General features: G+C 39.1%; 1 protein-coding gene across 1 annotated transcript in view; it reads right to left on the minus strand.

Annotated features, from left to right (window-relative positions):
- HOMER1 (homer scaffold protein 1) overlaps nt 1–26,174 on the minus strand; it is a 128,651-nt gene extending 102,477 nt beyond the window's left edge. Inside the window, exon 1 of the mRNA XM_027606829.2 lies at nt 25,127–26,174. Coding sequence (XP_027462630.1) covers nt 25,127–25,131 — 5 coding nt within the window. The 5' untranslated portion in view covers nt 25,132–26,174. The remainder of the gene's footprint in view (nt 1–25,126) is intronic.
- Between the last annotated feature and the right edge of the window lie 208 nt (nt 26,175–26,382).

Below are 26,382 nucleotides of genomic sequence, written 5' to 3' on the forward strand. Positions count from 1 at the left end.
CTCAAAGGAATACAGAGCACCAAAAATGGTAAATATGTAAGTATAATATTTTATTCTTATTTTAAAAATCTCTTTAAAAAAAAATTGACTGTTGGGCGCCTGGGTGGCTCAGATGGTTAAGCATCTGCCTTCAGCTCAGGTCATGGTCCCAGGGTCCTGGGATCGAGCCCCGCATCGGGCTCCCTGCTGCTTGGGAGCCTGCTTCTCCCTCTGCCTCTCTCTCTCTCTGTCTCTCATGAATAAATAAATAAAATCTTTAAAATAAATAAATAAATAAATAAATAAATAACAATTGACTGTTTCAGCAAAAAGTAATCACAATGTATTGTGGGGTTTATATTAGAAGTAAAATGTTTATCAATAGCACAAAGGTGAAAGATAATACTATACTACTGTAACGTTCTTATTATAATGTGAAGTGATGCAATATCACCTCAAGGTAGTCTGTGATAAGTTATACAGCTGACCCTTGAACAACACAGAGGTTAGGGCTGCTGACCTCCTGTGTGGTCAAAAATCAATATATAACTTTTGACTTCCCCAAAAGTTAACTAATAGCCTACTGTTGACCAGAAGCCTTAACAGTAACAAACAGTTAATTAACACTTATTTTGTATGTTATATGTATTATACACTGTATCCGAACAATAGTTAGGAAAAAGAAAAAATCTTAAGAAAAAACACAATTATAGTACTGTACTAATTGAAAAAAATCTGCATATAAGTAAATCTGTGCAGTTCAAACTGGTGTTGTTCAATGGTCTGCTGTATACTATAAACTCTAAAGTATCACTTAAAAAAAAGAACCTAGAGATATAGTTAGTAAACCAATCAAATAAATAAAAGGAACCACAGGGGTGCCTGCGTGGCTGAGTGTCTGCATTTGGCTCAGGTCATGATCAGGTCTTGGGATCAAGCCCGATGCCCACATTGTGGTCCCTGCTCAGTAGGGGGTCTGCTTCTGGTCCCTCCCTCTCCTGCCCCTCCCCCCTCTTTGTGTGTGCATGCTTTCTCTTACTCAAATAAATAAACAAAATCTTTAAAAAAGGAACCATAAGAGATATTCAAAAAAGTCTGCCAAAGTAAGTTAAAAGAGAGAAGAGGGAGGGGAACAAAAAAAAAACACAAAACCACAACAGATGGGACAAACAGAAGTAAAATGGCAGACTTAAACCCAATCATATCAATAATGATATTAAATGTACGTAGTCTAAACACCCCAGTTAAAAGGCAGAGTTTATCAGTTTGCATATAAAGCAATACCCAACTATATGATGCTTACCAAAAAAAAAAACATTTTTAAAATCATTTAAAATATAAAGACAAATATAGGTTAAAAGTGAGAGGATGAAAAATATATACTTTGCAAACACTCATCTTAAGTCTACTCCCATCCCCAGACTGCAAGCTCCAAGGAGGCAGGAGCCATGTGCATTCTGTTCACTCTTAGGTCTCCAAAACCCAACAAGGTGACATGAAGTATTTAAGTGAATGAAAGCCTTTATAATTTGTGGACACTTCTACCCCATATTACTATTCCCGCCTTACAATATCCGAGGTATCAATAGCTATTCCTCCTATTATCTGTATCCCACTGTCTTCCCTTTTCCCCATCCAATCACCAGGAGGCTGAGAAACCAGTAACCAATTTTGTTAGATTTGTGCCAAAAGTGAAAGAACAGTGGTTCTGAGTGAGGGTCTGGCTAGGTTTCCTTGAGTAAAAAACATCTATCTGGCTGCTCTGAGAGCACTGAATATTTCCTAGACTATCATTCTTCTTTGTCAGACCAGCTAAAAACCTCTTGCCATGAACTGGATACTAGAAAAATAAGGGAAGAGAAGATGTATTTGTGGGTCTGAGTTTTAAAAGGATAGAGAGAATAAGCAGGGATTCAGCTATTCAAACTGCTTACTCCACCCACCCCCTTTCCCCCACAAAATTAATACATGCACATTTCTCCTCTCCAGCCCATCCTCACCCCAAGCTAGGCAGTGGGACATGAAATATGAGGAGTTGAAGGACCGACTCCTGGTGTTTCTGTAACTCTTGTTTTCTTCCTTCTACAAAGTTTGGAATATGCTTTTCCTAGTGGAAATACATGGTGTTAAGATTTTTTTAAAAAGGGGCGCTTGGGTGGCTTAGTCAGTTAAGCGTCTGCCTTTGGCTCGGGTCATGATCTCAGGGTCCTGAGATCAAGCCTCACATCAGGGAGCCTGCTTCTCCCTCTCCCTCTTCCTGCCGCTCCCCCTGTTTGAACTCTCTCTAATAAATAAATAAGTGAATGAATGACTAAATAAATAATCTTTAAAAAAAAGATAAAAAGACTTACTTATTTTAGAGAGAGAGAGAGAGAATGTGAGGGGAGGGGCAGAGGGAGAAAATCTCAAACAGACTCCCCACTGAGCACAGAGCCTGACTTGGGCTCAATCTCAGGATCCTGAGAACATGACCTGAACCGAAATCAAGAATCAGACACTCAACCGACTGAGCCACCCAGATGCCCTGAGGTTAAGATTTTTAAGTTACAAATAATTCACTTTAACATTTCAGCAGGTTTTATGCATGGTACTAGGTACATAACATGGTCTAGCCTTCATGGACTTCCGGAGAGAATTACAAACTATTAAGAGTGTTGCCAAGGAAAATAAAGAGCTATGAGAAAGAGTGCACAAAAGGAATGGAAGAAGAGGGAACTAATTTAGATTGGGTAGCCAGTTAAAGAGTGAGAATCAGAGTGATAACAGCATTTCCGGCTCAGACAACAGCATGTGTGGAGCAAAACATGTTTTCAAAAGATGGCTGGAATAGTACGTCTGTTCTTCTAGGACCTTGTCATCGCCCTACCAGGAGGTGGAGTCTATGTCCATTCCCTTTTTTTAAAGATTTTATTTATTTGAGAGAGAGAGAGAGCAAGCATGAGTGGTGGGGAGGGGCACAGGGAGAGGGAGAAGCAGACTCCTTCCTAAGCAGGGAGCCCATCATTCGATCCCAGAACTCTAGGATCATGACCAGAGCCGAAGTCAGACTCTTAACCGACAGCCACCCAGGCGCCCCTATGTCCATTCCCTTTAAACCTGAGTGGACCTTTATGACGGTCTGGACCAAAATAATGAGGCAAAAGTGACACTGTGTGAATTTAGAGGCCAGGTTGTAATATGCCATTCAGCATCAGCCTGGTTCTCTTAGGGCACTTACTTTCAGAACTTGATCACCATGCTTTGAGTAAAGCCAATCAGCCTATGGAGAAGAAACAAGGCCCCTAGCCCTGGCTGAGTTCTCAGTCAAAAGCAAACACTATCTTGCCAACCATATGAGCAGATGAGGCACAAAGAGCAGAGATGAGCCATCCCTACGAAGCCCTGTCCCAAGTTCCAAATTCATGAACTGATTAAATAACTGCTATTATTTTAAGACACTAAATTTTGGGTGGTTTATTATATAGCAAGAGATAATCAGAACAATGTGCAAAGATCTTGAGGCTGGCAAGAACATGGCAGTTCCAGAAACTGTGAAGTACAGTGTGGCTTAAACACAGATATTGGAAATGACAGCACCAACATTGGCAGCAACTGACAGCAAACACTCAGTGTTTGTTACATAGGCATTGTGTTAAATAGGCATTGTTCTAAGTGACTCATATGTATTATCTAATCACTGCAATCCTGTTGGTAGGTATTCTTAAAACACTGATTTTACATGTGGAAAAACAGAGGCACAAAATAGCTGAATGACTTGGCCAAGATCACACACTCAGGCAACACTCAGGCAGTCTAGTGCAAAAGCCTATGCTATGAATAATGCCATACTGCTTCTCAAAGGACAGAATGGCATAAAATGAGGTGTAGAAAGGTAGATCAAGGCCAGGTTATGCAGATTTTTATTGAACATGGTAGAAAGTATAGGTATTAGTCTTTGAGTAATGGGACACTACTGAAGTTTTCACCAGAGTGGTATGTGATTCAATTTATATCTAAAAGATCATCCTGGCTGCATGTGAAAAACAGATTAGAAGAAAGGCAATAATGTTTGACAATAAAGTACTCCTTGAGAATAAAATTAGGAAGAACTAAAATATAATGGTTTTATGGAAAGAATATAATGGATGGGTCAAGATGATTGACACTGAGCCCCATGATCAACTTTAACATACAAAAAAAAAAAAAAAAAAAAGAAATGCCAAGAAATTTTTATGTGCCTTCTGTTGTAATACAACACACCAGAAGAATACCACACCACCTGACATATTCTTGTGGGGGAAAGGGGGGAATTCAAAGCTGAATCCAGTCAAACCTAGATTTAGCTACAAGTTTAACAGAAAGGAACAGAGGAACATGTTAAATGACACCATAAGAATACAGCCTGCCAAATCCAGAATGTGGAAAATTTCTAGATGACAAATTTCATAAACAGCAATTAAGAGACAGGTGGCTGTTATAGACTGAAAGACTGAAGAAATGTATCAACCAAATGCAATTTTATAGGTAAAATTATATGAGGTCTAGACTTGCTTTAAAATAATATGAAGGAGGACAGGCAGTACAGATGAAACAATATATACCATATGACCATATGTATGTTAACTGTTCAAGCATGGTGAAAGATGCATTGGGGTTAATTATACAATTCTCTTTAGGTTTTGGTATGCTTAAAACTTTCCATAAAAGAGTTTAAATAGGGACACCTGGGTCACTCAGTCGGTTGAGCATCTGCCTTCACGATCTCAGGGTCCTGGAATCAAGCCCCACATCAGGCTCTCTGCTCAGCGGCCAGTCTGCTTCTCCCTCTCTCTCTGTGATTGCTTTCACTCTCTCTCAAATAAATAAAAAAACTTTAAAAAAATTAAAAAATAAAAAATTTAGGAATCTATCGACACTACTCAAATCCAACCAAGATGCTGCTGAAAACCCGAGCAGGAATTACTGGGCTAATGACTAAGCATAAAACCTCAAGTGTTTTACTTTCTTCTTCAAGAAGATACAATAGGAAAGCAGATAACTATGTAAGTTAGAAAAAGGGATTTCTGAGAGGTAGTTAGGCAGTGCCTCTAGCACTCTCTGAGGGACAAGGAGTCCTGATGTAACTGGGTGGCAAGCGGAGATCAATGCATAAGTTGCAGCACTGGACATCCAACAAAGTACAACCTTCAGGCAACCTTCTGATTACAATCTGGCTCCCACTGTGGCACTTTTTTTTTCTGTGGGAGAGGATGTAATTTTAATGACTTACTAATAAATAAGTAACTAGTAAGTTGCCATTCCAGTTTATGTTTCAGTCTCTTGAGTTTTCATAGGGTAAAATTAGTCCACAGTGCCCAAAATCAAACATCCTAAATAGTGAACTTAAAAAGACCAGGCTTTATAATCTGATGACCACACCAAAATATCATGAACTTTTCACCATTAGCCTTTCTCTATGTTGTTATATGTCCTTCACAAATATATCACGTCTTACCTTTGTTGGTTTTTTTTTTTTTTAAGATTTTATTTTATTTATTTGAGACAGAGAGAGAGAGCACAAGAGGGGGTAGGGTCAGAGGTACAAGCAGATGCCCTGCTGAGCAGGGAGCCCGATACAGGACTTGATCCCAGGACTCTGGGATCATGACCTGAGCCGAAGGCAGTCACTTAACCAACTGAGCCACCCAGGTGCCCCCTTTGTTGGTTTTTTAACTTAACGTTTCAGATATTAAACTCCAAACTGAATAATTTAACAATACCTGATTTTAAGATTCCCATAATTGGTGACCAATATTTAATAAAAAGACCAAATCAGCTATTTAAATACTTTTCTGTAAACTTAATAAGATGGTCTATAAGATAGCTTAACTACAGTTTTCATAAAAATGATATTATTTAAATTTGATTTAATTTATTTAATTTTATCTAAAATTTATTATAGTAGAATTAGAGTGATTATTCCTATCATATACAATATCCAAACCTCAAGTTCCTTACTGAGAAGTAATATTTTCATGATTCCATCAAGGTCCCCCAAATCAGCAAAATATTTCAGGACAATCAATGAAATTAGAACATTAAACAGATAATTGCTTTGGACATAAAATAGAGGGGAAGGATGATTTTTTTTTTTTAAGATTTTATTTGAGACAGAGAGAGAACATGAGTAGGGGGAGAGGGGCAGAGAGAGAGAAAGAGGGAGAAGCAGGCTCCCTACCGAGCAGGGAACCCAATGTGGGGCTCCATGACCTGAGCCGAAGGCAGACGCTCAACGACTGAGCCACCCAGGTGCCCTGTGAGGGATGATTTTAATGGGTATTTGATTAGAAGAGGATGGAAAAATCCCATCAACTTATTTTTGGCCTTCAGTAGTATCAAAGCTTAAATTTTTTTCATGTTCCCTATTTAGATGTTTAAAAAAAAATTCAGTTGGGTACCAGAAGCTTAACTGTAAAAGCCACAGTAATAATAACTGTGATTTACTGAGTAGTTACTTTGTGCATTACACTGTTTTAACAACTGAGCTTATATTTTATCTTCTAATCCTCACAATTCCATCCCCATTTTACAGAAGAGGAAACTGAGACATACAAAACTTAAGTAACCTGCCCAAGATCACAGAGCTAAAGAGGATCAATAATTTAAATTCAGTCACTGGCTGGCTCAAGAGACCTCACTTGATTGCTAAACCACCCTGCACTGTGCTATACTGTGCCGTGCTAGGCTTTACCACAAGCTACATCGTCTGTGGCTGAAAATCTACTTCCTAAGTTTAAAACAAACAATCAAAAACTTAAAAAAAAAAAAAATGCTGCCAGTGCCATCAATTTAGAGTTTGATGACGTCATTGCATTTTATACAACAAAGTATAAAGTAAAATTTATTTCATTTTGAAGCCTGATTCTTAATTCTATAAAAAAGAAAAACACAGCTCAATTCACGAGACATATTCCTTCAGCATGAAAGTCCCTATAAAAAATAAAATGCTATCCAAGCTGTCAAGATAAGATTAAAATCAGCAAAGGAGTACAGGTACTCTGAGTGACTAGAAAGAGAACAAAAGCCTACCCTGTCCAGAAAGACTAAAAATATTTACATTTATCAAGAGTAAGACAGACAGGATAAGTTAAAGCTACAAAACTGCTTTCAAAATAGTAATCTACTGAGTTCTTAGTAGGAATCTGAGCAATATTCAAGTGCTTATGCCAATCAATTAACTTCTGTGACTTTCCCGGGTATGAAAGAAGAAAAAACGTAAACACCTCTATACTCTGGTTATGCAATGAGTGCCTGTGTGTTGTGTATGGTATGTGTACAGGGCACAAGTGAGAAATGAGAAGATAAATATTAAATGTAGTCCCAGACTTCAGAAGAGCTCCAATACTTTGCACAGCACTACGTTTCAGGATGTTTTCCACAGAAAAGACATCAAATGTTAAGAAATGGGTGGTACTCTAGCAAACTTAATACTTACTAGGTTGGTTTCCTAAAATAATGGAATGTTCTGCATAGAAGGGCAGCTGAGGGGAAAAAGGGCACCATATTAAAACAACTCTGAATATAATACTACAAAAATTGGACACACCCCTTTCACGTTTCATTTTAGCAGAATGGAAACCAGGAAAACCCTTCCAACACACAGCTTTCTGTTTCTCAAGTACAGCAGCAAATCAGATTTTGACTCCAACAATAAAAGCACCAGAATTCATGACTTTAACCCCATTTGGGCCTTCCAAGCTCCCGGCTGCTCAAGGTTGGTAATCTCTCACATTCTTCAGACTCTTCCCAAGGCTCTGACCAACCTTCATTTTCTACATTTTCAGCAGATGGTCTTTTCTTCTATCGTTTTCTAGACTACAGACCCATGAGGGCAGGGCTCTTTGTTCATAGATGAATCTCATACACATAGAACAGTGCCTAACACACAGCAGGTATTAATATTTGTTAAATGAAATCAATTAATGAATTGAGGAAATGGGAGTCTCCCAACTAAGGAACACTCTCCCAGCCTCCTGCCCTTTAACCTACAAACAATCTAGTCATTTCCTTCCTTACATTCCTCCCTCTAGTCTACGGGGAAGACAAGCCTACTAAGGTGGACAACTCTACCTGTGCTTCAGATCACAAGCTCTCCCATCTCTTTCCTCAGCAATTATCCCTCTCTACTATAATTTCTAAATATCCCCAGTTATGAACTCCTTTCCCAGGGCCTAAAAAATGCTTAATCCCATTTTGAAGCACAACTAAGAAAATTTCTTGAACCCTACAGCTTACGGAAGTTACACTATTTCAAAGAAGCTTGGTCTTAAAGAAGTGTACACCTCTGGTCTCTGCTCCCTCACCCTTCATTACCACCATCACCCTGAGGCAATTTGGCTTCCAACCAAGATCTCTCAGACTCTCAAGGTAAGGTCATAAAAGGACCACTACCTACCCAATCTAAGAGCTACTTTTGCTTCACATGATGCTTCTGCTACATTTGATCCTGGCGACCCATTTCTTAAAACTTCTTTTCTTGGCTTTTTGGCCCTATTTTCTCACTGTTTTAGCCTGAGAGCTTTCTCTTTTGCCTGTCCCTTAAATGACTATTCCCCTAGAGAGACCTCATCTGCTCTTTTCTATAAATACCCTGAATGAGCTCATCCACATTCATAGTTTCAACCAATACTCACATATTCTACCGACTCCCAAACTCCACCCACAGCCCAGTTCTTTTTACCTTAAGTCCAGACCTGGATATCCAACTAGGGACATTCCCACATGGACAGCCATAAATATATCAACTTTTACCCAATTTGTCATTTCACCTCACTGCAAACTTCTCCTGGTTCCCTATCTCAACTAATTGCTGACCAAGCCAATCTCTTTATCACTTTCTATCTATACAATTCATTGTCAACTCCTATGTACCACTACATAAATCTCTTTTGAATTCAGCCCCTGTTCTATTCTATGTTAACACAAGCCATTATTCTTAACTAAATTGCTATAATTAACCTATTACACAATTAAAGTTGAGGGTCTCCAAGACCTCCAGACATTTCTCACACACATTTCCCTCCCCCAAGTCCAAAACTACTTCCATATTGCAACGTGAGTAGTTAATATAAAACACAAGCATAGTAATAACTCTACCAGCTTAAAATTGTTCCTTTGTTCACTATCACTTAAAGCAATGGCCTCTAAAGTGGGGTAAAGTTTTCTCCTCTTTCATTTCTATTTTTTTATAATAACTCTGTATGTACATATATACATACACAGAACATTTAACATAAATGTATACATATGAAGGAATATGCTTCAAGTCTTTTATTGATATGGACACTTCAAAAAAAATATGGAGACCACTAATTTAGAGGAAAAATATAATCCTCTAATATGACACATAGTTATCATATGGCCCTGAACTAACTTTTAATCAAACCTACTTTTATACTGTGTATGAATTATGCCAAACTACCTTAACTTTCTAACTAGCATACATCACTTTTAAGTGCCACCCCTCTGCCTGAAATGCCCTAATATCCACTCACATATGTTCCAACTTCCCATTACCCACCCTCCCCATCAACTCACCTCTTCTTTTAAGTCTCAAAACAAACTTAACTGGCCATGTGAAGCTTTGACTTTACCAGGTGCAGGTGGGCACTTCCTTCTCTGTGCTCTCAAACACAATGTACATCTCTATTACAGCAGTAATGTAGTTTCTTGTTTACATGGCTGTCTACTCATCTTTGTATTGCCAGTGCCTAGCATGACTCATGGCACAATTAAGTGCTTAATGTTTGTTACAAGCGCTCAAGCGGCACAGTGTTAGGGGACAAAACTGCAGCGATGCCTTAGTTACCCAAAACAGTTGAGAGAGTAAGTGCTTTGTTTTGCTGAGGTTTGGGTTGATGATTAATTTTAACTTTTTAATTTTATCTTACATCATGCATTGAGTTTTCAGGTGTTGGTAACGGAGAGATTTTGAGAAAGTCAACACTATCATTTACCAAATTCTAATCAATTAATCATCAATAGTGTCAACACATTCTGAAAGACACCTTATATAAATTCAAATGCTAAGGCTCAGTGATTCTGGTCAAACATAACAATTAATTGCATACATTTATCTTCCTTTTCTGAAATTCCACTAAAATATAAGTGAAAGAAAAAACAAGGTATAAACCTATAACATCAAAGAATAGAAGTGACACCAGTGCATAAGTAATTCTAATACAGTTTTGAAAGATTGGATTTTAAAAGAAGGAATAGTACTTGACTTGGCAAAGCCAAGGAAACTAAATTGCCTGCAAGGAGGGAACTAATAAGTGAACTTGCTGGCTAGAATTTATAGGCAATGGGGCTGCAGAAGAGAGTATAAGGCACGGGGCTGAAAACTGGGAATTGACTGAAAATTTAAATAACAGAACAATTAAGAGTCCCCCCCCCACCAATAACAGAAGACAAAGGTGGGGCGGGGCCTACAATAGGAGCATTAAGAGAAAGGCTGCCTATTAAACTATGGCCTTTCGAAAACTCTCCCCTTTGCGCTTTTTGGATTACAGCAGTTAATATGCCTCTTAGGTTACATACAGAAGAAAATACCTTGCTCTCAGAATGCCAAGAGGTATACATACTGGAATATCATTCTCTAGATAAAATGAACCATCTCAGAGAACAGACCTCTACTTACTGACACTTGGGGACCGCCCAAGAAAAAAAGACCACTACCTAAATGCTGAATATGAAGTCCACTAATGACAGGCCTCACTGAGTCACAAAGAGCTTTGAATCAACTTTCCAGTATCTTGCTCTAGTGCATAGCTGAGGATCACCAGATATTCCAGGGAAGTTTCCAGCATGGTAGGAACTAAACAAAACATACAAGAACACAAAAAAGAGAATTTAGGGAATAGAAAACAAAACTTCAAAACACTATAAATGTCCTCAAATAAGATATTAAGAAAGAGCATTTGCAAATTAAAATTTATACGGAAATTAAAAATCCAATAGATGTGTTAGAAGATGGAAGTCAAAAAATTTCCTTATAAGGCAGAATAAATAAAAGGGAAAAGATGGTAGAAAAGACAAAAAGTCTACCATCCAACTAACAGAAAATTCATCAACAGAAGAGAGAAAATATTTACGTAGATTTTTTTTAATAGAAGAAAATCTCCCGAATTTAGGGAACTCGACCAGATTGAAATGGCCCAAAGACCAAAAGAGCAAATGGTAAAAAAAAAAAATAATAAAAACAAAACATACAAACAACCCCCCCACACACCATATCATCATGACATTTCTGATCAGTAGGGAAAAAAAAATCTTAAAACCTTTCATAGTTGAGGGGCAGGTGTAATACACAAAGGAACAGGAATCAGAAACAAGCAGGCTTTCAACAGGAACACTGTAAGACACTTGAATAAGTCAGTGCCCTCAAAATGAGAGGACATCATTTCCTCTCTAAAGATCTTGACTCAATTAAAAAAGCAGAGGGCAGAGGAAACTTTTTTTTTTTTAAGATTTTATTTATTATTTATTTGAGAGAGAGAGAGAGAGAGAGAAGGAGCAGGGGAGGGAGAGGGAGAAGCAGACTCCCCACTGAGCAGGGAGCCCAACATGGGGCTCTATCCGGGACTCTGGGACTCTGGGATCATGACCTGAGCCGCAGGCAGACGATTAACCAACTGAGCCACCCGGGCGCCCCAAGAGGAGACATTTTGAATAAACTGGTCTCAAAAGTTATCTCCTACCTAGCCATTTTCGGGTAACTACAGGAAAATGAGCTTCAGTAAAACAAAGGGGTAAACCAAGAAAGTAAACCGTGTCCAGGAACAAGAAGATATAATTGCAAACAAATAAATAGGGAGAGAGAGAGAGAGAGGAAGGTTTAGGATGAGAACTACAAAGTATGCCTAGAGTATCCAATCCATACTGCATCAGGAGTGCAGAGTGCTATAGATTTTCTTAAAGTTAAAAAAAATGGAATGGATATGTTGCTATTTGAGCATGTGGATAACATCTATGGACACATGATAGCAGGCAGAATTCTAAGATAGCCCCATGATTATTGCGTCCTGGTGGACACACTCTGCATAAAACTCTCCCCTTGAGTATGGATAGAGAGGTGGAAAAGGATGGGATACCACAGAGGTGATCAGGGTCACTAATTTAGTGACTAATTTACTGACTTTTCACTTAACCAAAAGGGAGATTGCCCAGTTATCCTGGGTGATCCTGACTTACTCAAGTGAGTCCTTTAAAAGAAGACAAAGCACTGGAAAGGGGCTCCTCCTGCTGGCCTTAAAGACACAGCTTCTGAGTTCTGCATATGCAAGGAAATGAATTCAGCCAACCACCACCTTAGTTTTGAAGATGACGTAGATCCATAAATGCGTGTTTAGTCCCAGCTGCCATCTTGACTGCTGTCCTGTGAGACCCTGAGAAGATCCAATTAAGGTGCCAGACTCCTGACTCATAGAAGCTGTGAGATAAACGTATGTTGTTTTAAGCCACTAAAATTGTGGTAATTTGTCACAGCAATAGAAACCTAAAACTATGGCATGTGGACAAACTTAAGGATATCAAAGCAGAATAAACAACCGCAAAGAAAATCATTCTTCCTCCAAATGCATAAAACTTTAGAAGTCAAAGCAGTGTCAAGTAATTTTTAAAATAATACACTTAGTAATACCAGAAGGCAGAATTAACTCTGAATAAGAAATGGGCTTAACTGGTCAGTACTGCCTTAAGTAATCAGGTTTTAAAAAGATAGAGATCAGTTTCAAGTTGTCCTGGATCTTTTAGCTCATAAAAAAATAGATGAGAGGCTCAATCACGGATTTTCCCCAGTTCAGAATTGTAATTTTTGCAAATTTCAAGCAAAGAAAAAACAAAACCTTCAAGAATCACTGAGTTTTCAAATGGACAAAAAGTTTCTCACATGCGTCAGCTTCATTTACCAAATAGAAGGACTCTCAAAGTAAGGTCCTAGGATCAGCAGCATTAGCATCACCCGGGAATTTGTTAGAACAGCAAATCTGTGGGACCTATTTCCAGACTCACTGAATTAAAAATTTGGGGTGAAGCCCAGCAATCTCAGTTTTTCATAAGCCCTCTAAGTGATTTTGATACAGGTTCAAAATTGAGAACTATTAATCTAATGTTAATTTCTGCTTCTGCCCTACTATGTTCTGGTCTTCCTTCTTTAGTCAAAAGTTAAAGCATTTCCAAAATTACTGCATCCAAGATTAGCCACTAGCACTTGGCAGATGCTAAATATTTAAGGTCTTAGGCTTCAGATGTGTTTCTTTCATGAGAGGGTTTTTAGAACAAACTGGATATGAATGACTTTAGGTAGGATGTGTTGTTCTCTTCACTTTCCCACAGTCTCCACCAATCCCTACTGCCTTCCACCTTATACATTCACACACTTTTCTGCCCAGCCAATGATAGCATTTGGACCACTAGGAAAAATAATTCAGAAAGAACAATTTGAAATCTGAATAAAATATGGTCCAACTTCCTCTTACAAATTCTAGGGAATCAAGTAACTTACAGCTATCTCATGATGATTGAAGGCTCTCCTGGTCCAGCATGAAGCCCTAGGGAAGGTATTCCAAGATAACATCTCAAGATTTCTGTTTCTGGCCTGGAGTCTTCAGAGAAGTAGACCCTGACTACTTAAGTATTTCAGAGGCTCATGGCCCAGGAACTACAAGGGCAGTTAACAGGGCTTTGACTAATGGAATTTACAATTTAATATGAACTCTGGAAACTTTATATCAAGCACATGAAATAACATCAAATCATTTCTGAGAAAGACGTCAATGTATTCAAAATTTAATGCATGAGCAGAGATTTAATTACACTAAAATTAGAATGCAGTTTCTTTCAATACCATCTAAAAGGAAAACAAGACACATTTAATGAACTCATCCCTAAGATACCACGCTTACACTAAGTTAGAACGTTTCTTTTAACTATGAGGGGTTTAGAAACCTCTCTCTAAATGAGTCTCTATGTAGGTGAGCATCCATTTGGGATGCACTGAACTAATGTAAGAGCCCGAGGAGCTAAGGACCTAGCACATGCTCTGCCATTTCATAGTGGCATAACCTTCTATAAGTCACATATTCCCTTTGAGTTGTCTCCTGATCCATAAAAAGTGTAGATTAATACTAACACTCTGATAACTCCTTACAAGTAAAAAACAAGAAACCATTTTTGCTATCATTAGAGTAATTACTTATTTAATCCACTATGAAACGAAAAATGAAATAAAGGGGCGCCTGGGTGGCTTAGTTGGTTTAGAGTCTGCCTTCGGCTCAGGTCATGACCCCAGGATTCTGGGATCCAGCCCCACAGAGGGCTCTCTGCTCAGCTGGGAGCCTGCTTCTCCCTCTGCCATTCCCCCTGCTTGTGATCTCTCTCTGTCAAATAAATAAATTAAATCTTAAAAAAAAATGAAATAAAATAAAAGCAAGCTAAAATTGGGTCAAATACATAAGTATCTGTATGTAGGAATAGTGACTGATTCTGATAATTTGTACTGTAGATATTAGCATTTTTTAAAATATCCCTCACTTTTAAAACCCAAGGGAAGTTCTAAAACTTAATATATTCATCATAGAAAAACTGAAAGATTCAGAAAAACTCAAACATTTCACAATCATACCTCCCAGAAATAAACATGGTAGCACTTTAAGGAATTTTTTCAAGTATTTTTATGCATATACAGAAGGCATTTTATGTAGTTGAGGTCACAGAAAATATACAATCTTGCATTCTGGTTTCTAACTGACCACTGTACCATCTTTCAAAACATTCTTCAGGCTAGCTTCCTACCACATGAATAGTTTAACTACTAAATATATACTAATGACTCAAAATATACTAATATGTTACCAAATAAAAGTCAATAGTAATATTGTCATTAATGCCTTTTTCTTTTCCCCATACTATCATAGGCATAGCAATAAACAGCAATTCAGCATTAATAAAACATTTAATGGAAGCAACAATGAAAAGAGACAACTAAAATCCTATATATTATCAGCTGAGTAAGGAAAAAGCCCACAAGATCTAGAACAATTTTTTTTTTTTATCAACAGAACCTCAAAGATGAGTTTAAGGGTGATTTGGGAGTCTTCCCATTCAGCTCAATGTATACAGATCCCTGGTAGTACTTAGTAAACAAGAGTAGGTAGAATCCTCACTCTGTAAACATCTTGGGAGCTGGCAGGGTGATTATGCAAGTCACATGAATTTTAATGTTAAAATCCATGTGACAAAGATTCCTTACAACAGAGTAGAAGAGAAAATGGCAGTTTTACAAAAGAATAAGCAAAAGGGAAGCATATAACGGGACAGGCTAAGCACACTCAAATATGTTGATAGGTTCAAAGTAATTGTCCTAATGTAAGTTTAGTAATGTACAGACTTCCCTTCTATGAAGGAAGAGTGACTGACAGAAATTTTCTAATATGAGTACTTTGAGTTCTTTGATAGTCAAATCCACTTAAGATAATTTCCTAGAGAAACGGTATTAAGAGTCTAATGGGAGAAACTGAAAGTAATTAGGACAGAAAATTCCAACTCACACACAAAAAAACCTTATTCAGAATGGCCCTCTTAAACTTACTTATAAACACTTAAACGAAACAGAAGACAATAACTACTTGAGTAAGACTACTGCAAGCTTAAACATAAAATTGAAAAGATCCAACAATTTATCTAAAAAAAAAAAACAACACGATCAGAAAAACAACTGGTATGGTACATCCAACTGTTTACCTAATCGCTAGGAATCAGGATTTTCTGTATATGAAAAATGGGTTCTAAGTCCCCAGATCCTTTTAACTTACATTGAACATGTGTGCTATACTATGAACTAGATGGTTAGCAAACACAATGTATAGTACTTGAAGAGATATATACCAGAGCTGTGGTTCTCAGCACATTTCTGTGAAGGCTCTCCTTCAAAACACAGAGACAAATTTCCTCCCTTCTAGGCGGGGGGACAAAAGTCAAAGACTCTCTTCTAGAGCCCTCTGGACTCTTGAGGCATGTAAACACATGGGTCTGGATGTGTCAACAGACATGACATAATAAACAAGACTTAAAATGAAAGTAATGAAAGCTTCTTTGTTATCTGTGGTCCCTCACCAGTTGTTTGTGTTTAATTTCTGTCCAACTCTTACTTAGTAACTTTATAAAAAGTCCTCAATTCTTACAACTGCTCTCTGCATTGAGGAACTAGTGCCAAACCCTGTCAAAGATAACATGGAAATGTTTCATGTTTTATGAAAGAACATTAAAAGAAAATGTCTATAAAGCAAAGCTTTTTTTTTTTAAGCTAATATTAGCTGATAAGTGATTAAGGTAACTTTTCAAAAACTAGAAAAAGTATAAAGATAAATGTATTATGAAGGGAAAATATTGACTAGATTGCTAATTTTGGGTATTGTATAATTTTATTTTCTGATACAAGAAAGAAAACTATTTTTTTGCCTTCTTCTGGGAGCCTACCTTAGAAAAGACAGTTGTATGTAAATGAAATTCAGTTCTGAACTAAGTCAAATGTTAGTTCTACATATTTAAAATTCTTTTAGCTACACAAAAGCCATAGTGGGTTCACAATCATTAGGTGGAAAAAACCTCATGAGAAAGAATATTAGGTTTTTTTTTTTTTCCTTTGCAAGGCCACTAAAAAGATGCCTCTGTAAAATTAATTCTAAACTATACCTAACAGAGAAGTGAGATTTTTAAAAACTTTCTAAAACAAGATGTAAGAATAAATGAAATACAGTTGACCCCTGACCAATGTAGGTTAAGGGGTGTTGAACCCCTCACCATGGAAAATTCTCTTGTAACTTTGGACTCCTCTAAAACTTAACTACTAGTAACTTCCTGTTGACTGAAAGCCCTTCTGGTAAGAATTAACACATTTTGTATATTTTATACCATATTCTTATAATAACGTTAGAGAAAATATTACTAAGGAAATCGTAAAAGAGGGGCGCCTGGGTGGCTCAGTTGGTTAAGCATTTGCCTTCGGCTCAGCTCATGATCTTGAGGTCCTGGGATCAAGGCCCCCGTTGGGCTCTCTGCTCAGCCGGGAGTCTGCTTCTCCCTCTCCCTCTGCTGCCGATCCCCCGGCTTGTGCTGTCAGCTGAATAAATAAAATCTTAAAAAAAAAAAAAAAGTTTACCTACCCTTGCAATGCCCAGTCAGTAAGATTTGGAAAGAAAGAAACAAGAAGTCTTTTTGATCTCTAGGAAAATCTCACTTATTGCACAAACATAATGCATCTTACAAACTACAGGGTCACTTTACTGTATAAGCCACAAATCATAAGGAATTACAAATATGCAACACAAACAAGAAACTGCACATTTCTTTAAACTAAAAAAGTCCTTACTGATAAATAAGGCTATTTAAAATGTCTTAAATTCAATCTCTTAAAAGTTGCATCAAGAAGCGCCTGGGTGGCTCAGCTGGTTGAGCGACTGCCTTCGGCTCGGGTCATGATCCTGGAATCCTGGGATCGAGTCCCACATCCGACTCCCTGCTCAGCGGGGAGTCTGCTTCTCCCTCTGACCCTCCCCGCTCTCATGCTCTCATTCTCTCTCTCAAATAAATAAATAAAATCTTTAAAAAAAAAAAGAAGTATTAAGTATTTCAGGGCGCCTGGGTGGCTCAGTCGTTTAAGGGTCTGCCTTCGGCTCAGGTCATGATCCCAGGGTCCTGGGATGGAGCCCCGCACTGGGCTCCCTGCTCCGTGGGAAGCCTGCTTCTCCCTCTCCCGCTCCCTCTGCTTGTGTTCCCTCTCTCGCTGTGTCTCTGTCAAATAAATAAATAAAAATCTTAAAAAAAAAAAGAAATATTAAGTATTTGGAATTCATTTTCCTTACTTTTCTGTCCAGTAAATTGGATTAATCCTAAATAAAACAATCTAGTAACTAAAAATATGTATTTCAACTAAACACCAAAGGTCTGAAAAAAAATAAAAAACACATGGCAGTAGGGAGGTTGGACCTTCTGAGATTTAATCATCTTTTCATCTGAGACACTCAATCACTTAAAACTAAACTGAATTTACCAACTACTTATAATGACAGTTTCTTTTGTCAATCCTTTAATTGCCATGAATAATATTTCGGGTAATTAGCCTAAACCAACTTTCATGATTCTGTAATCCCCAAAAAGAAAAAAAGTCACACTACTCTGATATATTGACTTCATTTCAAAATTATTAAATAAATTACTGTGCTGAACCCAAATTAAGATTTTCCCCTAAACACATCCTTTATATATTTCTATCTTGAGAAGGAATTTTTAGTGTGTACAGTTGTTGACTCATGATAGGTCTGCAAGTTTGTTGTGAAGGTTTAATTATAGAGACAGGAAATCAAAATAAAGGAAATAAGATAAGTGAAATAAATAAAACTAGGATTAATAAGGATGTTTTTAAGAGGATTAACGTCTACATAATGTGACCAAAATGACACAATACACTTTGTTTTTAAGAATAACATAATCATATCTTAACATGCTACTCAAAATCACTACTTCAATTCTTATAAAAACCTTAGACCAGGGAATGCCTGGTTGGCTCATTCAGTTATGCGTCTGCCCTCAGCTCAGGTCATGATCTCAGGGTCCTGGAATCAAGCCCTGCAAGGGGCTCCCTGCTCAGTGGGTAATCTTGTTTCTCCCTCTGCCCCTTGCCCTGCTCATGCTCACTCTGCGTCTCTCTCTCAAATAAATAAATAAAATCTTAAAAAAAAAAAAACCTCAGGCCAAAGCCAACATCATATACTATATCCATTCTGTCTCTCAAATAATCCCACCTCTAATATTTGTTCCTCCCCCAAATTAATTTACAAAGATACTTAAAGAACTGATCTTGACTAGTTTATACATTCTAAGAGCTTTGTCCAAATACTCAAGTACCATAATCTTAATTCTCCTCCTCTCAATTTATGCTGTTAAATATGTAACTATTCAAAAAGTTTTTATTTTCATTTTTAAAACTGCAGAATAGGATCTAGTTGGGTTTTTTTTTTTTAAGATTTATTTATTTGAGAGAGAGAGAACACAAGAGGGAAGGGCAGAGGGAGAGGAAGAGAGAATCTCATGCAGACTCCCCAGTGAGGGCAGAGACCGCTGCAAGGCTGGATCCCAGGACCCTGAGATCATGACGAGCCAAAATCAAGAGCCAGATGCCTAAATGACTGAGCCACCCAGGCGCCCTTGGATCTAGGGTTTTTTTTTGTTTGTTTGTTTTAAGATTTTATTTATCTTTTTGACAGAGAGAAATACAGCAAGAGAGGGAACTCAAGCAGAGGGAGAGGGAGAGGGAGAGGGAGAAGCAGGCTTCCCACTGATCAGGGAGCCCGATGTGGGGCTCAATTCCAGGATCCTGGGATCATGACCCGAGTTGAAGGCAGACGGTTAACGACTGAGTCACCCAGGCACCCCTAGTTTTTTTTTAAGATATTATAAAATATCTTATTTGTAAATCTAAACAATATCCCACATTTTGGCATGCTAATTTGTTATCCCATACAGAGATCGTGTTTTTTATCAGTTGAGAATGGATGGGTAGGCCATTACCAAATTGGTGGCCATTACCACCAAATTTGGAAAAGAAAAGTTCTCCAATTTTCTTTTGGGGAGGGGCACTTGGATGAGCACAGCCAATCCCAACACTGAAGCAAACTGAAGCTGGGAAGTAGGGGGAAACTGCAGAAGCAGTTTAGAGAGATGGGAGGTTGGGAATAGGAACGGGCTTTACTTTTTTCAGCACCTTCATGTGGGTAAAAGCATTGTAGCCAGGGGAAAAGCCCTGAAGGTCCTCTGCTATTATACCTGCTATGTCACTTAGACAAGAGAAAAAGGAATGGAGTCACAAAGATAAAAAGAAATAAGGGCAGAAAGGAACCAGTTAAAAGTCCTCACTATATGGAACAATACGTTATAAATCAAGAGAAAAGGACATGTGGAAAGAGCAAGGGTGATCTTGCCTTGAAAAATCCCTAAAAACAAAAAATGAGTTCTTGCAAATATCAAAGAAAATAGGGGGGAGCTCAATTATTCCATTAATAAATTAAAAAACTAAATAAACCTATTCTGATGAAAGTTCTCACAAGAAACAAAAATCTATGTGAGATGATGGATGTTAATACACCTACTTTGGTCATCATGTCAGAGGACATATGTGTTGAATCTTTACATTGTGCTCCTTAAATTAATACAATGTTATATGTCAATTATATTTTAAGAAACTGGGGGGAAGCACCTCTTCTCAAAATATGCAAACCCTTCTACTTTTATGGTTGATATCCTAATTTATATTGATAGATTTAAAATTATAATTCTATCTTAGTCACAGGTGAAGTAACTTTTCAGCTTACGAGGCAAATCTTACCAGCAACTCCAAATATCCTTTAATTACTTGCTTGGGGGAATGAGTTCTCCTACTTTCCATGCAATTTGTATGCTAGCTAGAAAGTCCTTTTTAAACTCTCACATTGACTATTTCATGGCCCATCCAAATGACCAGCTCAACTAGGAACATATGATGCCATTTCCTACATTTTTACCCCTGCACATGAAATGTCCTAATCCTGAAAAAGTCTCACTCGGACAATTACACACAACTCACCAACATCCCTCCTTTCCCTCCACCCTGGAATTTCTAGGCCCTGTTCAGCTATCCATTTCCCCTGCCTAGCTACTACGGTTCACTGCTCCAGCTCAGTGTTTCCACCGGACACAACATACAAAACCAAATTCTCAATGATTTTTAAAACTATTTTTTCATCCTACTTCCCTGACCCTTCATGTAACTACTCTGCTTTAAACCTTTTAGTGACTCCCACAGCCAAGAGCAGTGTTTTTCAAATTACCAGTTGTTAGCACTTGGTTGTTAAATCAACTTACTGGTCTCAAATGTCATTCTTTTTTAAAAATAGAAAATACTACAACGCATCACACAAAGGTATTGTTTTGTGACATTTATTTATTTATGGGTGCACTAGGTTGTGAGGTAAAAATGTGTATCCTACTGTAATGGGTCACTGCCAAAAAAAGTTTTAAATACACCAGCTTTTGTTTGGTCTACAGGCCTTCTAACCTGGCCCCTGCATAAGGCTCTAGGTCTCTCTCTTACCACAGCCCAAAGAGCCAAGTTTGTCAAGCCCAACTTTGTTGCAGTTCTAGTCTCAGTGCTGTCAATCACACCGTACCCTCTGCCTTGAATGCCCTCTCTTTTGTCTACAAGGCCCACCTGCTCTCGCCTTTCCTTTAATAGCTATTACCTCCTCCCCAAAAGCTTTTTCAACCTTCCCTCAGGAGCTAATGCTACACATACTTTGTATTTCTATGTAGCCCCTTAGACATTTCACTCTACTTTCTAATTTCAGGCCTCTCTTCCCAGCTTCTAAACTATAAACTCTCTGAGGGAAGGAAACTCTCCAAGGGAAGGAGCACATTTTACGAGTCTCTGTATCAGGAGCACTGAGCTGCTGAACATGCCACATGAAAGGGGTTCAAAATGAGTAAAATGAACAAAGAATTAGGACTTGCATCGAACTTCTCTGATGTTAGAAATGATTGAGTGGTTGCCTCTTCAACAAAGGCCATTCATATGCCAGTGCTGGATCAAGATTTACACATTTTTGCCTCAGCCCCCAGTAGCCTGAGGGAGAAAGAGGTGTCAGCTTCCTCCCTCAGCAAAGAAAGCTCTCGGGTCAGGTTGCAATGCAGCAGCACCACCCACTCCCATGCTTCAGGAAGTTATCAGGGGAAAGGCAGAGAAAAGGGTTTCCAAAGGTTGCCACAGGCAGGTGAGATAAATCAGAAGAGCACTGATAGACCTTATTAGCATAGAGAATCACATTTTATAAATAACTTTCAATAGGGTGTCAGGGGAGGAGGGGACGGTTCTCTATTCCCTGTGGATGGCACTAAAATGTCAACAGGAGCTATGCAAAACAAAAGGTAGCATGAAGTAACTCGCTGAAGTTACTTGATTTCTATTGCCTACTCTAATGGCTCTGAAATAGCTCCTGACTCACAGCTCTCATTATGAGCTACTACTTGGGAGGACTGGGGGTTGTACCTAATAGGCTCTCCTCACTGGGGCTGTGCAACTTTCTAGACTTTATCTCACATACATGAATGCTCTCATTTTTAGGGGGTCTGATTCACCTATTTCACAAGCCAACACTTCAACTGCCTTCCCTGTAATTAAAAACAGTTCAGGCAGCATCCAAGATAGTTTGACAGACTCTGCCAACTGTCAGTTTCAGCTGTTCTTTTCCATTTACACAATGGTTCATCAACTACTATTAGAGGAGCCAGGTTGGTTTTCTGCCTAAACTTACCACCCATTTTCTTTAAGAAGAAAAATAATTCCTAGGGGCTCCTGGGTGGCTCAGTCAGTTGAACATCCAACTCTTGATTTCGGCTCAGGTCACGATCTCAGGGTCCTGGGATCCAGCACTGTGTCTGGCTCCCCGCTCAGCAGGGAGTCTGCCTGAGAGTCTGTCCCTCTCCCTCTGCCCCTCCCCCACTCAGGCTTGCGGACTCCCTCTCAAAAAAAAAAGGGAAAGAATTCCTTTTGCTTAAACTTTGCCCCTAGATCTGCAATTATATCCATAGTTAAGGTAAAGAAAAATTCTTATTATAACTTAACAGTCGAAAATATATTAAAAAAATGTGAAACTCTTCACTCACAATATTAAATTTTATATACCTGTTAAAGTAAGGTAATTTAAGATTGCCTGGATAAAACTTTAAAAGCCACTTAAAATACCATTTCCTTTTGGGGCACCTGGGTGGCTCAGTTGGTTGGGCATCTGCCTTCAGCTCAGGTCATGATCTCGGGGCCCTAGGTTTGAGCCCTGCATTGGGCTTTCTGCTCAGCGGAGTGCCTGCTTTTCCCTGTCCCTCTGCCCCTCCCCTCCGGCTCATGCACAGGCTCGTGTGCACATGCTCTCTCTCCCTCCCTCAAATAAATAAAATCTTAAAAAAAAACAAACCACACACCATTTTCTTTTGGTTCAATTAGGTACAGGAGGCACTTATTCCACAAACACTTATTAGGTATAAACACCTACTGAGTATGAAAACTTCCACAAATGCCTTCTCTACGCTCTTATCTCCTATTTCCACGCATTCAGCTTCTCTTGACAACTCAGATGAAACAAATCACTATCAGTGAACAAGAACCATAGCCCTAAACACACACTTCCAGAAAACTAATGCAGAAACACTTTTTCTGCTCTAATCTACTTCTAAAGTTTATTAGCAAAAAAACAAATACATGAGTTTGTAAATAAATGTAATTATACTGAAGTATCAGTAATATGTGCTATGTGTGGGGGCTTATTTTCATATTTTAAATACCAGCCCCCTTGGTAGCAAGTTCATCCCAAACTTTCCTTGGTAAAATGATGAGCATTCATGCAGCTTAAAGACTGTGGAAAACCAATTTTCTTCCATGATGCTACCAATCTACAGTCTAGAGAGAATGCAGCCTTCAACATGAAAAATTGCCACTTGTTTTTTTTTTTGCTGACATGTTTTAAACAGAAGAGCTGCAGATTCTCAAGGGAAGCCATATTTCAAAGGTTTTAAATAGCAGTACTTTCCGTATTTTCCCTTATTAAAATTGGTGCAATTCATCCAAAACATTTTTAAATGCCACTGCTTTCCAGCTGATGTGCTAAAGAAAACAATCTCTGCATCCAAAAGATCTACTTTAAGAAACCAACTAGTAATCATTAAAATAGAAAGGAAGGAAAAAAATATTTCAATTTTACAGAATGGAAAAAATGTTAAAGCTTATCTAATTCTTCATTTTAGATAATAGAGAGTCCATAGAGGTTAAATAATTTGCCTCAGATCACCAAGCTACAAATAGCAGCAACATTAAGAATAAGGTATTTTAATTGCTTAGCAGTACCCCAAATCATGCAAGTTATATATATTCTCACCACTTGCCATTTAAATTTTAAAAACAATGATCACTTTCTCGTTAGTTCCTGATGAAGAACTCCTACAACATATGTTCTACATTTTCAAACTTTTTCATGTTAATAAACTTCAAATTCTAACTCCAACAAAAAAAGGTAATACTTGTCCAAGAACTTTCCTGAGAGTTTCAAAAAAGAAAGTTGAGGTGTGCATCCCCCTAAACTGTCACAATAAATTGTGGTCTATCCTTTCAATCCCTGTCCCTTAATTACACTTTAGATTTGTTTGTTCAACCACAAAGAGAGAGAGAGAGAAAATTCTGGAAGTTCCTCTGACAAAAAGTATGGACAATCTGTCAATGAAATGACTACATCATTACCCCATTAATACAACATTAGGAGTTTCTGGCTTACATTACAGAGTCACTAGCATTTTATCAAGTTACTGTGTGAAGAATTAATGAAAGGTTGGAAAACACACTCTTGGCTGACTTTGGTACTGAAAGGTGTAGATTTGACACTATTAACACAAACCGAAGACCTGAGCTTACGAGCAAAAATGGAGAAAAAGTGCAAGTTCCTTCAACAGAAAATTACCCTTTTCCTATTCAAGCTCTGATTCACCAAGTGCACTGGCACTGGGAAGACCACATCAGTAAGAATTTCAGAGTTTCGTGTTAATGCCCCAATAAATCAATTCTGCATGTTAGCTTGGGGTAGTCAAGGGCAAAACAGAGGGCACATTGGAGGCCACAATTTACACTGGATCATTTTCATGGACTGAAGTCCAACCACTCATTACTTTACAACTGTTCCCTTGTGTGATTATTCTCAAAGTACTGAGAGAACGCAGTACTTCTCTCTCAAAAGACATCGGCAACAAAACCTAAGACAATATGATTTTAATTACAAACTGCTGCAGCAGCCTGACCAGAAAAGTACAGAATGTGTTGCCTACTTAAATATTACTAATAAAACTATAGTCTGGTTACAAATTATGGATGTTCCTTAATTATGACCTCTGGTGTCACTCTATAAAAATAACTTGTTAAAAGGTTAACACAGCTACATTTTTAACGTACGACCAGCTTAGCAAAGTAGCTAATATGTTTGAAAACATAAAACACAATCACCACCACCGCTCAACACACATACATAAACAGATTCAAAGCTATGTTAGGCACAAAAATCCTTACCCCATTTTGCCCAAAGAAAACTTGCTCTGAAGTTTCTGTTCTTCTGCTACAGAATAACTTCCAAAGGAATTTCTCCGTCTGTTATTTCGCAGTTGCTTTTCCACCCCCCGAGATCCTTTTCTGGAGGTATTTCAGTGGTGCTGACAATTCAATTAGTTCCCTTACGTAAAATGATTTCTCTCGTAGATACCAAAACGTTCAAACCGAGGTGGCATTTGCTTTAAATTAGAGTTAAAATGCTGCGCGGAGGAGACAGCAGTCAACTCTATTCCACGAAATGAGTCTACGTGTCTGTCGGAAAACGCAGAATCCAGCTTCACCGAGTCCTATAAAAAATGAGTTCGGTGGTCATTTCGCTCATGTCCTCCTCGACACTCTGGGAAAGCCAGGTAACTCGGCCTTTTGGTGCTACTAAGGCTGCGGGTTCAAATTTCTCCACCACACCAGTTCCCTTGGGGGTGGAGCGTGTAACCCAATGCGACGTGCACTTTATAGAGATCCCTACGAGAAAATAAAAATCCTAAAAGCAGTAATGCCACTGCTTCCCTGCGCTCACGTTAGAAAAAGCTATATAGAAAAATCTCCTCGAGGTGCAAACCCAGCAGCTCGCGATGTGCACGGCACTCCACATTGGAATCTGTCTTTTTAAATGCTTCCCCTCCTAAGACTCGGAGCAGAGAGGAGGTGGGGAGGAGGAAGAGAAGGCTGGGCAGGATCGATTCATTCTCCCGGGGAGAATAAACGGAGCCATTTCCAGGCTGGCAGCAGGCTGGGGGCGCAGCGCACGCTGGCGAGCAGGGGGAGGGGGCCCGATCCCACCTCCCTCAGCCCCTTCCCGCCCCGCGCCGCCGAGCACAATGGAGCCCGGCTCGCGCCCGGCCCTTCATTCGCGGCTGCCCCTCTTCCCCCCTCTCTTCGGAGAACCGCGGGTCTGAGGCTGCCGGCGGCGGAGAATGAATGAATCAGACAGCCAAGCCCCACGCTGTCCCCGGCACCCGCTCCCAGCGCCAGGGCGGGCCGAGCGGCGGCGTTGGACTGAGCTGAAGGGTCAACCGGAGGCGGGCGGCTAATCCCGCGTCGGGGGCCGGGGAGCTGGGCTCGAAGCAGCGGGAGAGCCGCTGCTCCAGCGCCCCCACCCGCGCTCCTCGCCTCTCGCACTCCTCGCCGCCGCCACGCGCCGCCTCACAGTCCCCGGGCCCGCCGCCGCCTCCTCACACTTCCATCACCGCCCACCTCCGCCGGCCTCCAGCTCTAGC

The sequence above is a fragment of the Zalophus californianus genome, chromosome 5, assembly GCF_009762305.2.
Source record: "Zalophus californianus isolate mZalCal1 chromosome 5, mZalCal1.pri.v2, whole genome shotgun sequence".
NCBI classification, from domain to species: Eukaryota; Metazoa; Chordata; class Mammalia; order Carnivora; family Otariidae; genus Zalophus; species Zalophus californianus.